At 36.7% G+C, this 15498-nt stretch overlaps 1 protein-coding gene across 1 annotated transcript in view; it reads right to left on the reverse strand.

Moving 5' to 3' along the window:
* Positions 1–777: 777 nt before the first annotated feature.
* IFT57 (intraflagellar transport 57) overlaps positions 778–15498 on the reverse strand; it is a 55250-nt gene continuing 40529 nt past the window's right edge. The window contains exons 7-11 of the mRNA XM_019651185.1: positions 7768–7839; positions 6845–6976; positions 5009–5071; positions 2501–2567; positions 778–1176 (exon numbers count right to left, since the gene is read on the reverse strand). Coding sequence (XP_019506730.1) covers positions 998–1176; positions 2501–2567; positions 5009–5071; positions 6845–6976; positions 7768–7839 — 513 coding nt within the window. The 3' untranslated portion in view covers positions 778–997. The remainder of the gene's footprint in view (positions 1177–2500; positions 2568–5008; positions 5072–6844; positions 6977–7767; positions 7840–15498) is intronic.

The following is a 15498-nucleotide window of genomic DNA, read 5'->3' on the forward strand; positions in this document are numbered from 1 at the left end:
CTGATGGGGACCCCACAATCTGTGTCCTTTAGTCATTTTCCCACCATTCTTTGAGCACTTCCTTACTTTCTGGCAGAACAAGGTATTTCAGGCTCATGTTGTGCTTTCTCTGCCCCAGCCCAGGAATCAGTAATTTTTCTAAGAAGTCTTTTTTTTTTTTTTAAGTAGAAAATTTAGAAACCAAGATCTGAGTGTTAGGTATTCTCATTGTTACTGGGCTATCATTGCTTCTAGGCCCTTTCAGAGGACAAAATTAGTAAATATATATATATATATAAACACACACACACACACACACACACACATAAACACTAATATATATACACACACTAATATATGTGTGTGTGTATGTGTACATATATATATATTTCTATAGTTATTACTATTAACCTATATGTGTGAAAAAACTATGAGTCCACAGTGATGTTTCCAATTTCAATCCAACACCATAAGGGGTTAGGGGAAGACATCATTTCTTTTCTTATGCTTTTTAAAAAAATGTAATTTTAGTCAACCATAAAGCTGATACAATGGTAGTTTCGGTTCTTACAAAGAATCCCCAGCCATCGATAGCTGCCTCTGGGCGCAGAAGCACTGGATGATCACTGCAGAGGGGAACCAAATTGAAGGGGGCTTGTGTCAAAAGTCCATGTGGTGACAACAGCAGCAGCACCTACAAAAAGTGTGGGTCACATACACTGGCTTACACAAGGAACAAGAAGAAAAATGATCCACGGGGTGGGGCCTTAAACTCCTTGTAATGATTAGTGAAAGGTCTTTGAAAGTGATAACTTTTTAATTACTTTATTAAATATTATATTCAATTTAAAGGCTTAAACCATCCATAATCACCATGATACAATGCGTGTGTGTGTGTGTGTGTGTGTGTGTATAAAAATAATCACTGGAAGTATAATTGTGTTTTGAAATCCATGTGATGTAAAATAGGGTTTGATATAAAAAGCTAACTAATCAGAAGCATAGAAAACAGCAGGTTTTAATAAGAACCCATTGCAGGCTCCGGAATGACGGTTGCGTGCATATCCCTAGTCATGTTGGACTTCTCCTTCAGTTTTGACTGTAGTAACGTGTGTTCCACAACACCGATTCTAATGTCCATCTGAACAGTTTCTTGCTTCAGTTTTGTTAAGCTCTGTTTAATCTTCACCAAAGGAGCTGCAGAATGAAAATAACATGGCATAAACATATTTGTTTGGAGTATCATTGTATTACAGAATGGTATAACATTTTCCTCACTTGGTCGTAAGCCAAAAATAGGGTTAAAAACACAGCCAGCAACTTACTGACATTCACATAATTTTGCTGTGGCATTTTAAACATCTGAGACGTTTAGGATGGGAAATGATGCAACATTTTGAAGTACTGAGGCTGAACTTCCTGCCTTTTCTAGGGGAGAGCTGCTAATGGGATGTTTAAGGATGTCATCAATATTTTTTTTTATGGGTTGGTACATCTATCTGAAGGTAAAGGAGATACAATAAGAAAAGGAAGAATTACCCTTGAGATACAGACAATGGGCTCATTGAAACATACTACAAAACTACTCCACATCCCATTTTGAAAGCTCACTTAGTATATGAGCATACAATGAGAAAAATCTGCCTAGAGCAGGGGTCGGCAAACTGCGGCTTGCAAGCCACATGCGGTTCTTTGGGTACGCTCCGTCTCAAACGTTTGCCGACCCCTGGAAGAGCCAATCCTGTCCCTCACAACAATTTAAAAATTATTTAAGAGCCATAAATATATTTTTACAAATAAGAAAAATTTAAAGTAATACTATAAATGAAACTATGATAGTTTTATTTTAATTTTCAATTTTACTTCAGAGCCACATGTACATGCCCAAAGAGCTGCATGTGGCTCGCGAGCTGCAGTTTGCTGACCCCTGGCAGCTCTTCCGTCTCAAAAGTTTGCCGACCCCTGGTCTAGCGCACAGAAGGGCCTTAAGCAATCACCACTGGGCCATGTCAAAGTAACTAGTTCATGATGGAGGATGATTACTAGAGGATTATTAATTCTTCTCTATTTGACCTCTGCCCAGTCAGGTCCACTGGGGAAGAGGGAAAAAAACGAAGGTCATCTGACCACTGCCTTTGTGTCATTTGGGCATACACTTAGAGCTCTTTTGTACATAAAATGGAATAATGAAGCTCATTTGATGAAAACAGAACAAAATATTTCTTTAAATTGGCACAACAAAGTGCATATTTAAGCATTTCCCACTCTATCTCTGAATTAATACATTAGAATATTAAAAAAATCCTAAATTATAGTAAAAGAAAAAATATGGCTCTTGCCAGCTGATTTATGAGAAACAGTACACTGATTATAAGACATCATTTTGGTAAAATGCACCTCCCCTCAAACAAATTCATTTTTAGAAGCAGACTCCTTATTTATTAATACCATTTTGTTACACAGATGTCTTGAAGAGAGTCTTCTCTTGCTCATTTTCTCCTTACAGTGAGTGTGTACTTACCACCATCAGTCATACTGCTGCCTTTTTCTTCCATTTCTTGCTTTACCTTTTCAAGTTCTTCTGTAACCTTTCATTGAAAAAAAGGTTTTCATGAGCACTGAATTTTAATAAAATTTCAAAAATTCTGAACGATGTATTAAGAAAATTAATTTAGATATAATACATACATAAAGGGATATAAAATATTAGGAGTATTCTGGACAATTTGAATAATAAGATAAAGTATGCAGATATGCAAAGCTTTTTATTATTTTCTGAGAGTGATCCTAAGGTTAAACTTCACTAAATTACTTCCTCATTAACTTTCTCAGGTGGTAACATGATAAGAATAAAAATTATCTACGTTGTTGTTTTAGGTATTAGGCACTCAAATCTTGCAGTTATCTTATTGCATCTGCCATGCCAGTCTCTAATAATCAGTTATTAATTAAAATAGTATAAACATCCTAAAAAGATTTTGGATTTATAAAGGTTTACAGCTATCTTAATATTTATAGTTTTATAAGAGAATATGCCACCTTTATCTCTACAGGACACTAAAAATAATGCTTATACCATATGGCTATATATAAAAATATTCTAACTACTCTATCCAAAATATGAATTCCAAGAGGCATACTGTGTAGTCATATTGGCTCTTATCTGTACTCTACATCATACTCAAAATTACACAACTATTACTCGCAAAATTCCAAGCTAGCATTAAAATAGGTAGGAAATACCAACCATCTTTAACAAATTGAAAATGATCTAAAACTAAGCCATAATTATTATAGCTTAATAGGCTTTATTTTTTATCATACTAGTGAGTAAAAACTTCCTTGGGTATAAAGTGCTCATCCAAGTAAAGCAAATTAATTTTTTTCAAGTACCTAAAATGTTACAGCTGAGGATAACTACCTCCTCCAAAAAAATTGAATGGTTCCCTGGACTCCCTTCAAGTGTTAATTTACCCAATCTAAGTGAGCACTTTACTTCTATGTAATGTTTTATTTCCCTAGAATCACCATAGAATTAGAGTTTAAATATATCTAACGTTATATTTTTAGTATTTTAAAAGGACTATTTATATCTTAAATAAAGGAACAAGACAAACAAAGAAACAAAAACTCATAGACACAATTTTAAAGGAACAAGACAAATAAAGAAACAAAAACTCATAGACACAAACAATAGTTTAGTGGTTACCAGAGGGTAAGTGGGGAGGGGAATAGCAGATGAGGGTAAATGGGGTCAAACATATGGTGATGGAAGGAGAACTGACTCTGGGTGGTGAACACACAATGTGACATATAGATGATGTATTACAGAATTGTACACCTGAAACCTATGTAACTTTACTAATCACTGTCACCCCAATAAACTTTAATATAAAAAATAAACTCTATAAAATATGCTTAATTCTATTATAGAGAAGAAAAGTTTGTGACAATCATGTTGGATTGTGATAAAAAATAATCTTGGATTTTAGTCCCACATTGGCTACTGACCTTAAGGTATTATTTTTCTCTCAGCTTTCTAGTGAAAAATAGGAATATATATTAGGTATTGCTTCTCTTGCAAGATGATGAAAATAAATACAACAATATGTATAAATATTCCAGAAGTTCTCGGAAAAAAAGGGTTACAAGCCACTCCCAATTTGTGGACAGAGAAATACGCAGGAGCACACACAAGTTATTAACAACAATCAAAAACAAGTATTATATCTTGCAGACTAACATTAAAATTTGTTATAGATATTTAGGCTAGTGCTTTACCTACTCTGCTACATATCGGTTATAATTATTATGTTTAAAAATATTGGGCTGGCCGAGTGGTGCGATGGTTAAGAACTGGCTTGGGACGCCAGAGGGCCCCGGTTCGGATCCCACATATGAGGGCCAGTGACACTGCCCTTCACAGCTAAAATGCTGAACAAAAGCTCAACCTCGAGCTGGGCTGCCCTGAGGCTGCAGCCCCTGTGGCAGTGGGTTGCCATGGGCTACCGTATGTAGCCAGCAGCCAGTGTGAGCGGCCAGCAGCCGCAGTGAGTGGCCGTCCAGAAGCCGGCAACTGATCTGCCTCGCCCAGGAAGAGCGCAATGATGGCACCAACATGGGCCAGTGAAGCAACGTCCTCCACAACTAGACTGAAGAACAAAACGACAGCAACTTGTCTGTTCTTCCCCAATTCCCCAGCACTGTTCCCATGCCCCCAATTACCCAATTAAAAAAAAAATCTTTAAAAAAAATATTAAGGTTATGAATTTGAAAATATCAGCAGGATTTATGTTGAATTTAATAGAACAACTTAAATTAAGGCATTTTATGGAAATAAGTAGTATATACATACATACTTAATTCACTGATAAGAAAATTAGGGATTTTCTCCTACAGAAAAGAATTCAAAGCCACAGGAAACAACTACTGAAACAACCCACGGTTGTAGCAGCATTAAAGCATCAAGGCTCTGAACAGCTGGGCCCAGCTGACAGGTGAGAACCTGGCAAGAGCACACAGCGTGTACCTCCGACAGCAGTCTGGTCCTTTCAGTCACTCCGCCATTTCCTTGCTGGTATCGCTCTCTTGCCTGAGGGAGAAATATTTTGTTTAACGACAAATTCTGCACAGAAGCAGATTACTTAAATATGACCTCTCTGTATTTGCAATTTCTGCATATCATTTTATGACAACCTCCCCCCTCATTTGTGAACACATTTATGAAAGTGACATTTAACTGTAGCAATTTTATGTCCATAATAGGCACCATTGTATTTAACTAAAGCACTATAAAATGATGAACTACCTTAACCTTCATATACTGACTGTGTAACTTCCATGGGCATGGTTCACAATAAAAACTGTCTTCAGCCATTCTTAAATAGTTTAGGAGAGTGGCTCTTGGTTGATCTAATTTGCATGCTATGTAGAGAAAACCAGTTCTAAAAAAATCAATCATAATAGAGCATCAGGATAAGCAATTAATAAGGATTAACAAACAGTATCACAGTATAACTATATTCTTGGGAACTAATGTAACAATCAATTATTTAATATTAACATTTGAGAGATATATGGTGGCTTTAATCAAAGATTTTACAGCATTTTAAAAGTAAAAATATCCATAAACGGAAGTATAGGTGAGGAAATAATTAACCAAATAACAATAAAACAGTGGAGATTACTGTTTGGTCTTTGAGGACTCTGAAAGTACAGAAATATCTCAAGTTTATTTCCATTTTTACTTCCTTTCTCCCCTTGTCTGCCAAAACGGAAAAAAAAAATGCCTTCAACTGACATTTTTAAATGTTCTTACTGGTCTTCAACATCAGGAAAGAGGGGCATAAATCCCAAAGGAACGCCTTTGGGTCCCTATTGCTGGGACAAAGAACTGCTGCTTTCAAACGCTGAAGGTTTTATTTTAGTTTTTGGTCGAAATTCTAAAACTCTGCAAGGATTATAAAATTTGCTCATTTAATTAATTAAACTGCTTGTCTTTGAACGTGTTTTACTTTTTATATTCTTTATTACGGGTTGTAAGCCATTATGATAAGGATGTCTTTTCCCTGTGATACATGTAAATGCATACTATTCTTCTTCCTCCTACTCACACGGTAAATTAACTGCAGACTTGGAAACAAAACCAGGTGTCCTGACACACTGTTCCTGTTATGAACCATGTTCCCCATCAATATATGCCTTCGTCTATTTAAATCAAATGAAGAAATGCATTTAAAGACTTCTAGGAGAGGAGTGGCCGTCAGCTCAGTTGGTTAGAGCGCAGTGCTTCTAACACCAAGGTTGCTGGTTCGATCCCCACATGGGCCATTGAGATGCGACCTCCACAACTAGATTGAAATAACTACTTGACTTGGAGCTGATGGGTCCTGGAAAAACATACTGTTCCCCAATAAAAAAAATTTTTTTTAAATAAATAAATAAAAGACTTCTAGGAGATCACGTCTATCACATGTAAAACGGAAATGACAAGTTCTAGTGACTCATTTGGTTTCCCAAAATGGGCAGAGAACTGATGCCCAGAAAGTCCTCACTTAACATTGTCCATCGATAGGTTCTTAGAAACTATGACTTTAATTTTAGCACAGTCTAACTGAAATAAATAAGAGTTAAGTTCCTACGACATATATCTGTATATCAATTAACCTATGGTAAAACTGGGTTTGTTATACATCGTTTTGCTTAAAATTGCAGTTTCCAAGAGGCTATCAATGTTGAATGAGGACTTACTGTACTGCTGTTTGTGAAACACATTTTACAACCTTTAAATGAGAAGTGTTATATCAAATTTAGGGATTAGGACCATTAATTGGAATGAAATCCCTGCATATCATAATTCAGTTACCTCACTTAGCTGAGCTTGAGCTGCACGATACTCTTGAACCAAGTGCTCGAGCTGATTGTTGATGTACTTTTCTCGGCTGCCGATCTTTTCCAGAGTCCTAGTAATTTCATTATGGAGTTTGTCCAAAAATCCCTAGAAATTCCATGGGATTTTAGTAGATAATTTACAAATATATTTTTCAAAATTGTTTAAAATGAGTTACATCTCCCTCTATCCATCCCACAAATTCTACTCCACTTGTGAAAAAGAAGACAGTTTAAAATTTTCAGGAGCCAAAGAAGTCTGCAATGAGTTCAGTTACACTTTGCAAAATGTTAAAATTAAAAAAGCACCTGGGAGTGTTAGTCAATTGGTTTGTTTTTATGCATATCTAACATAGATGTGAGTGGAGTCTGCATTATGTGAAGTTCAGAATCAAAGTAAGTAAGGGAATAACATGACTTTCTTGTAGCACAATTCAAAGACGGCTGGAATATTCCAGTTGGAAGTAGGTCATTAAATTTATAGCTCTAGCTTGGGACCCATAACTTCTCATTCCAATTCTGCTTCTTTGTGCTGTCCTCTAAAAGTCCTTATTTCTGACAGGGCGGCAAGCCGGGGAAGCTGTGGATTCTAGGCATGGCTGGCCTGGTGCTTTGTTATCTCTCAGGATTCAGAGAGGAAAGAATCATGAAATGTTTTTCTCTGATATACATATACAAATACATTACATATCTAATATAATGTATATTAGAGTGCTTTTATATAAAGTTACCTTTCTTTAGTTGGTTTAAGTGTTCGGGCTGCTGAAATGTAATATGGTACATTCAATCAGTAAGATCCTCAAAGGCAAGGATTGAGTATTTTTCCTTTCATGTTCTCTCATAACAGGTGTTTCATAGACGAGTAAATGTACATTGATTCATCTGAAGAAATTCACATACCTTGGTCTCCTTTAGAGCAGATTCAATTCCACTTTTGTGCTGGTGCATTTGGTCAACATGGACTCTCCAATCCTACAGACATAAGAGCATATAGGAACAAGTCAAAAATACATTTCCTTCTTTCCTCTACTTTTTTGAAGTTGCAACCTTTATTTTAATTACTTTGGTTGCTGCCCTATTTCAGGTGGGAGAGTCCTATATATAGCTTGCAATCAGATTATAAAGTAATATGTGTAGAGCACTTTAGGATAAAAGGTTCTAAATAAACGTAAATTATTTTGTGTTCACAGAATGATGTCTGACAATTTGAATATAAATTATTCCTGCACTGCTGGTGGTTAATATTTATGACTACCCATCAAAATGAAAAAAAAATCTAATTACTAGAAAAGAAATACTTGTTTGAGCAGCAACTATTATGTTCACCAGAAGCAATTCTGGAATCAAGTCTCATATATCAAACATTAGTTTGTCCCCTGGAAATTAAAATGAAGCCCTCTTCTTCAGTAAGATATTAGAGTTTCTTTCTTAAGAAAGGAAGTCTATATTAATTATTAGAGTTCATATATTTTGAGATATATTGTACCACTACTAGACTGATCCAAATTAGTGTGCGTATTTGATATCTACTCCAACATTTTAATTTCCTACAAGATATCTTCAGAACTTTTTGGTTTACATTACTAAAAGTAACAATTTTAAGACTTGAGAAATACCCATCATAAGAGAAAAAATATTATGGTAAGTTGAAGTGATGGAATCAGGATATTCCTCAATCACACATATGTATTTGCAAACCCAGATTCTGCACTTTGTTATCTACAATATTTTGTGAAGAGAAAAATATTTTGTTGCTAGTCCCATTCTACTGATTTCTTAATTTTGAAACATAAGCTAGTGACTATAGGGTAAAAAAATCCTTGGGTACTTCACACATACCAATTATAAAATCATTGAAAAGCTACAAAGAACCTCATAGAGCATCTAGTCTCACCTTTATCATTTCACAGAGAAGCAAACAGAGGCCCAGTGACAGAAAGGGGCTCACCCAAGGCCACCCATGTAATGGTACACCTGGATGAGAAGCCAAATGTACTAATTCGCACACAATACATTTGGGTCATTCAGAGTTAATAAAAGGAGCAATTGGCTACTTGACACCAGTGAGGGTGCTAGGCCAGAGAACAAATTAGCACATTCCATTGTCCCTAAGTATTTTTCTGTCTCAGGAACAAAAGGTATCTCATCAGGATAGGAGAACTGGAAAGGACCTTAAAGATCATCTACTCATCCATTTAACAGTCATCTAGTGCAACGTTTTCATTTTACAGTTGAGTGGGCTGTTCAGCAGAGGTGACTGACTAGACAGATCTGGCAAGGAAGCAGGGCCCTCCAACTCAGCCAGTTAACACTGGGACAGAGGGGAGACGCAACTGGCTGGCCTCCTGCAACTGGACCAAATATGATTAAGCCTCAAAATGGACGCCTGTTTAAGCCCAAGCAAGCATCTTCAAGAAAGAAAATGAACTGAACAAGTACCATTTTAAATTAATTTTTAATAAAAGTACTCATCCTGTCTTATTCAAAAAAGAATTTCAGAAGCTTAGTAAACACCAAGCTCAAGTATTCCTATCAGTCTCTGTCTGTCATATATATATATATATATATATATACACACACACACACACATATTTTATGTACTGATATTGATGTTTAAACTAGTTTGCATTCTGCTTTATCTACCCAGCATTATTTTCTACCCAGCAAATGTAAAAAATGCACTTCTCATTTTCACATTCAAAGTATCTCAAGAGAAGCAAACGTGCCTGACTCATCTATGTATGACTGTGATAACTTATATTGATGTTAAGCTCCACGGAGGAGCTGGCATTTCAGTGGGACCTTGAAGGATCAGTGGCATTTCAACAGGGTGGGTGGAAGAGAAAGGGTTTTCTAGGCTGCGGGAGTAACACGAACATGGAAAAACAGGAAAATACAGAGGGTGCCAAAAAAGGTATACACATTTTAAGAGAGGAAAAAACTGTATTAAAATTGTAATAATATATACCAATAACAAAAGATGAATACAAGTCATGTGTATATATTTTTGGCACCCCAGTATATAGGGAGCAAGTAGCCTAGGCTGGCTAGAATATCAAACACAAGGTTCTTGTGGGGGTGGGATGGAGTGGGGTCGGGAGGTTGAATCAGGAGGAACCAAAGCTGGAGAGGGAAGGGAAGTTAAACTAGGCTTTAACCAAGGAGTGTGGATTTTATCATGTGGATAATGGAGAGCTATCAACATTTGGTGCTGGTTTTAAAGACAAGTCTGTGTTTTGAGAAAGTAACAGAATGAAGGACTGATCAGAGAGGCAAGCGACTAAAGACAGGTAGGAGACCAGTTAAGAGACTGTGTAACAGCCCATGCGATAGATTAGCAGGGTTTGAATTAGAGCAGTGCTTGTAATGGAAGGGAAGGGACGGATTCAAGGGACAGTATAGAGACAGAACTAGCAGCACCTGAGGGCTGACTGAGGGGAAGTGTGGGGAGGCTACCTACGAGGCAGGGAAGTAGAGAGAAAGTGTCTTGAAGGTTTCCGGCCTTAGGAACTCAGAGGATAGTAACATCACAGTATGACAGAACAGACTTCCAGAAGTCAGGCATACTGAGGAATTTGGTTTTGGACATTTTAATTTGATAAGCCATTGGGACATTTGTGTATTCCTACCGCCTTTTAAAATGGAAAGATAGCAATGATATATAATTATCTGCCACACAAATCTGAATGTTTGCTTTTATTAAAATCTTCAAGATGGACATATCTTTAAGATGTACAGTTATAAATAAAAGCCTTAAAATTGTTCTTAACCTTTAAACCAGCAATTTCATCTCTAAAAATTATTCCCAAGGAAATAATTGGGTATACACACAAAGATTAATGTACAACTTCTTTGTAAAAGTAAAATAGCTGAAAAGTCTCTAAATATCTATTGGGTTGTTGGCAAACGCATGACTTATTTTTTCTATGTTTTTCATTACAAAAATGCGTCATGACTTTTCTGACAACCCAATAATAGTAGAGGACAGTTTAATATTCACTTCACCACTAAAAATAATGCAGTATGATATCATTTTTACAAAGCTCCAAACCAAGCAAAACATAGCGATACACTGTTTGGAGATACGTATGTGAAAACAGTTAAAAAAAACAAAAAGCTAATGACAATATACAAATTTGAGGACAGTGGTTAACCCTGGATGGGAAAGGGAACAGCAGAGGAGTACACAGGTAACTTCAAGAGTGTTGTAATGGTCTAATTCTCAAGTTGGGTAGTATAATGGGTTCATGAGTATTTGCATTATTATTAGGCTTCATAATTACGTATCTATTGCATATGACATACAGTAACATTGGATAACAAAACGCTAAATTCATGTTTTCAAAAAATATTAAAAATCGGCAAAAATGCATGCTAACAGCATGTAGTAAAGTGGAAAAACATTCCCAAGAGGATATTCATTAGTTGGCCAATTGAGAAAAAAATAGTATTGTGTATATTTTTATGGCTGTATGTGTGTGTGTGTATTAAGAAAGGGATTTGAATATTGGTGTTTCAATTTTCTTCTTTATCCTCCAAAAATTTCCAAAGGTCCTACAAGAGAATTTTTTCACTTTAATCAGAGGGGGAAAAAAGCCAACAACTTTCTGGATGCCCAGGAAGTTCTTGAAAGGGGTTTAACATAGTTCTAGTGGAAAATAAAAATGATTATACTTGTAACATTTCAAAAAAAACATGAATGCAAAAAGGCAAAATACATAGCTTTTATTTTATTATTTATTTATTTATTTTTGAAAGATTTTATTGGGGAATTGGGGGAGGAGAACAGCATTGGGCAATCGGGGAAGGGGAATAGACAAGTTGCTGTCCTTTTGTTCTTCAGTCTAGCTGTGGAGTACGTCGCTTCACTGGCCCATGTTGGTATTATGATCACTGTGCTCTTCCCAGGTGAGGCAGTCACTCACTGGCCATTGGACAGCCGCTCACGGTGGTTCACAGCAGCTCACGAAAGCACATGTCAGCTGCCAGCCAGCCCCACTGCAGCCTACGCCGACGCTGGCGACTTACGGCAGCCCAGCTCCAGGTAGAGCTGTTGTTCACCAACTTAGCTGTAGAGGGCGCAGCATCACTGGCCCTCATATGTGGGATCCGAACCAGGGTCCTTCTGCTCAGAGCTGGTGTCCCAAGCCAATTCCTAACCAACGTGCCACTTGGCCGGCCCAAAATACATAGCTTTAAAAAACTACAACTGAGATGGTTAAAAACTTTATAATGGCTTGTGGTAAGGATGAAGAAGTGATGAGTTTTAATGATATGTAAGGACCCGATTCCCCAAATAAGTAACAGAAAAAAGGAACTGTTCAACAATGATAATAGTTCTTACATTAGCAGAGAATCCGTTAGGTTACAACCCACTTTTATAGACCTTTCCTTATTTGATACTCACAAAGGTTTGGATCGCTAAGCAGATATTTTCACCCCTTTTCCACCTCTACCTGTGCCTCTAAGAGGATTATGGGATTTGCTGGCGGGCTGTGGGAGGAGCATACTTCCCTGCTACATTGATGCTGGCCTTGCTATTCTCTTGGGCCAGTGGAATGATGGTGGACATGGCCTATGCCAGGATGATGCAGAAGCCAGAAGAGGGATCCACCAGCTCTCCTGCCCTTTCTTTCAGCCCTAATATAGGCATGCCCATATAAGGGTTATCCTTTCAGTCTGGGTCTGGGAATAAGAACCATAGAACACAGCTCGGGTAGAGCTGCAGCCAAGCCACACATCAGCAGACATGTATTAAGTGAAAATAATGTGTGTTCTTATTATTGTAAACCTATGATGTGGGGGTTGTTTGCAATAGACAAAAACTGACGATATATATTTTATAGGAGGAAAACCAAGAATCGGATACATTAAATGACCTTTCCAAAGTGTCATGTCTGGAAAATGGAAAGCACTCCCAAACCAGTGCATTTGCCACATAGTATATGCCTTTTTTCCTTTGTGATAAAATGAACTATCAAAGAGCATCTAAGGTAAACCAAGAATTCTTTGGGTTATACATCAAGTGGTTATACGCCACTGGCCCCTGGAGCTTACTGGTCACCTATTCCAAAGTGCTCTAGGCGTGTTTATTAAGCATCATCTCTCCACTCTACTATAGCTGAGGATTTCACCTCTCTCTACAGAAATAAGAAGACTAATAATGATATGGAATATCATTTCTTTAGACATTCTAGTTTTCAAAATCCTTTCATATCAAATCTCATGTATAATTCTCTCTGTCACTTGTGAGGTAGGTAGTGAAGGTATTGTAACCATAATCCCCTCCCCACTCCAAATTCTTTAGCACCGAATTACGTATCTCCCTTTTTCAGAAACTGGAGAGCTGTGAAGCTGTATCTGCAGATGGTGATTCACAGCATACCATAAAACTCAAATGTATGAAATCTAGTTGCAGCTGTTAAGGTGACTGGCAAAACTATATGGTACTCTGGGTTTTGCTTCACCAGAACAACACCTGAACAATTTCCTTTGCATATGCAGAGACACTTTGTTTCTTTGTCTAGATCACTTACTCAAGGCTCAAAGCTCCTCTCTGAATCTGCAGGGAAAGAGACAAAAACATGAGCTAGGGATGGCAAATGGAACTTATATCTGTGTATAAGTTTCACTAATTTACAACCTGTAAAATGTCAATCTGTCAGTGCTTTTCATCCAAGTTTGAACTTAAGTGTAGAGAGGCGGAGTGCCAAAGGACTCTTGATAGAAAAAAGGCACCTTTGTGTGTACTGGGATGTTTTTTCCTGGGTTCAGGGAAAGTCCATGCCAGAGCACAGCAGGCTTTAACAGTTTCCGGGTCTACTGGCCCCTTTCGCTCCAGCACCCAAGAGTAGGAACAGGGCCACAAGGCTCTCATGTGTCTTGAATTGCCTATATCACAAAACGTCACTTCTGCCATCTACCCTATCTTTCTTCTGTCTTCTTAATGCTCCTCCCTCAATTCTGTTGTGAATAGTTACTAATGGAATCTTAATTCAATGTTCTGTTTTTTTGCAGTCATATTTTAGTGAAAATAAAAATATTTACAAGAGTTTTTATGCGCTCCCTCCATTTAAGGTGCCTAAACCCATTTTTCTCATTAGGCCTTTGTTTCACTTTGTTTCTCTAGGGATTTTCAAGATCACTATGGGGAGGAAATCCTGTACCTCCATTTCACAGGTTGGGTAACAAATTGAGGTTGTGTGATTTTTCCACTGTTGATCACAAAGTAAATAGGAAATCAAATGTCCTTTCTCTCACTTACAGATTTTCTATTATACCAAGCCGCTCCTTTCATTTCCTTATTTTGTCACCCAATTTCAATAAGAAGCACAAAAAACTCTGACAACTCCCAATTCAAGTTTGCACATTAAATAAATGTTTCTTAGCTCGGTGGTTTTGTAAAGCATAGATGCTACAGGAGGTTTGCTGTTTCTTATCTTCTGTGGATGAACAATCTGGATAGCCAACCTTGTTAAAGTAATCTCTAAAATAAGTATATGTAAGCTCCAAAGGAGGATTTGTAGGAAGACTCTTCTATCAATAAACTGCATAAGCTTTAGTACATCGTTTTTTGTGATATCCATTTTAGCTACCAGAAACCTTTTCTAGCTCCTAGCTTGGGTGCAGAGTAGTCTCCCAATAGTCACAACCATTCTGAGATCTTTTTAAGTCTAATAATAACAAATTCAGTGTTAATATTCAAGGAATGCTTAGTGTTTGTCAGGCACTATGATAAGAAGCACTGTCCATACATCATCACATATAATTCTCTGAAAAACTCTACTAAGATGAGGGAATTGAGACACAGCTACTTTTAAATAGACTGTCCAGGCTCACAGAGGCAAACCTGTAGGAGAGCTCAGATTTGTTATATCATATCCCTAATGAAATGTAGTAAAGTAGAACTAAAAATTTTAAGGGGACACAGATTAAAGGAGACTGTAGTTTTATCTATAATATTTGAATTTTTACAAGACCGTATTTATATATCAATTGTATAGTGAAAAAAATGAATTTAAAACACTTTTAAAGATAACCTATGTAATTATGGCTTCATCAGTGAATTTTCCCAAATATTTTAGAAAGAAATAACAACAGCCTTATACAAATTCTACCAGAGAACAAGAAAAAAAAAGGGAGAGCAACTGCCAACTTGTTTTATGAGACCTGCATAGCATTACACTGAAACCTGACAGACACCTAAAAAACAAGAAAAATTACAGATCAATAACTTTTGTAAACATAGATATAAAAATCCTCAACAAAATACCAACAAATTGAATCCAGTAATATATAAAAAGAATAATATATCATGATTAAGTTAGATTTATTCTAAACTGCAAGGTTAGTTACTCAAAAATCAATCAATATAATCCACCGTACTAAGAGAGAAAAAAAGAGGAGATAAATCATATGATCACCTCAACAGGTGAAGAAAAAGTCATTTGAAAAATTTAACATCCATTCATACTAACAACAGCAAACTAGGAACAAAAGAGAAGTTCCTGAATCTATTAAAGGATATTTATAAAAGTCATAAAGCTAACATCATACTTAATGAAAAATGGTAAAAATGAAATACGGAAAGCTCTTCCTGTGCTAATGGCACTTAAATCCAACATAGAGTTC

This window comes from Hipposideros armiger, unplaced genomic scaffold (genome assembly GCF_001890085.2).
Source record: "Hipposideros armiger isolate ML-2016 unplaced genomic scaffold, ASM189008v1 scaffold_154, whole genome shotgun sequence".
Lineage (NCBI taxonomy): Eukaryota > Metazoa > Chordata > Mammalia > Chiroptera > Hipposideridae > Hipposideros > Hipposideros armiger.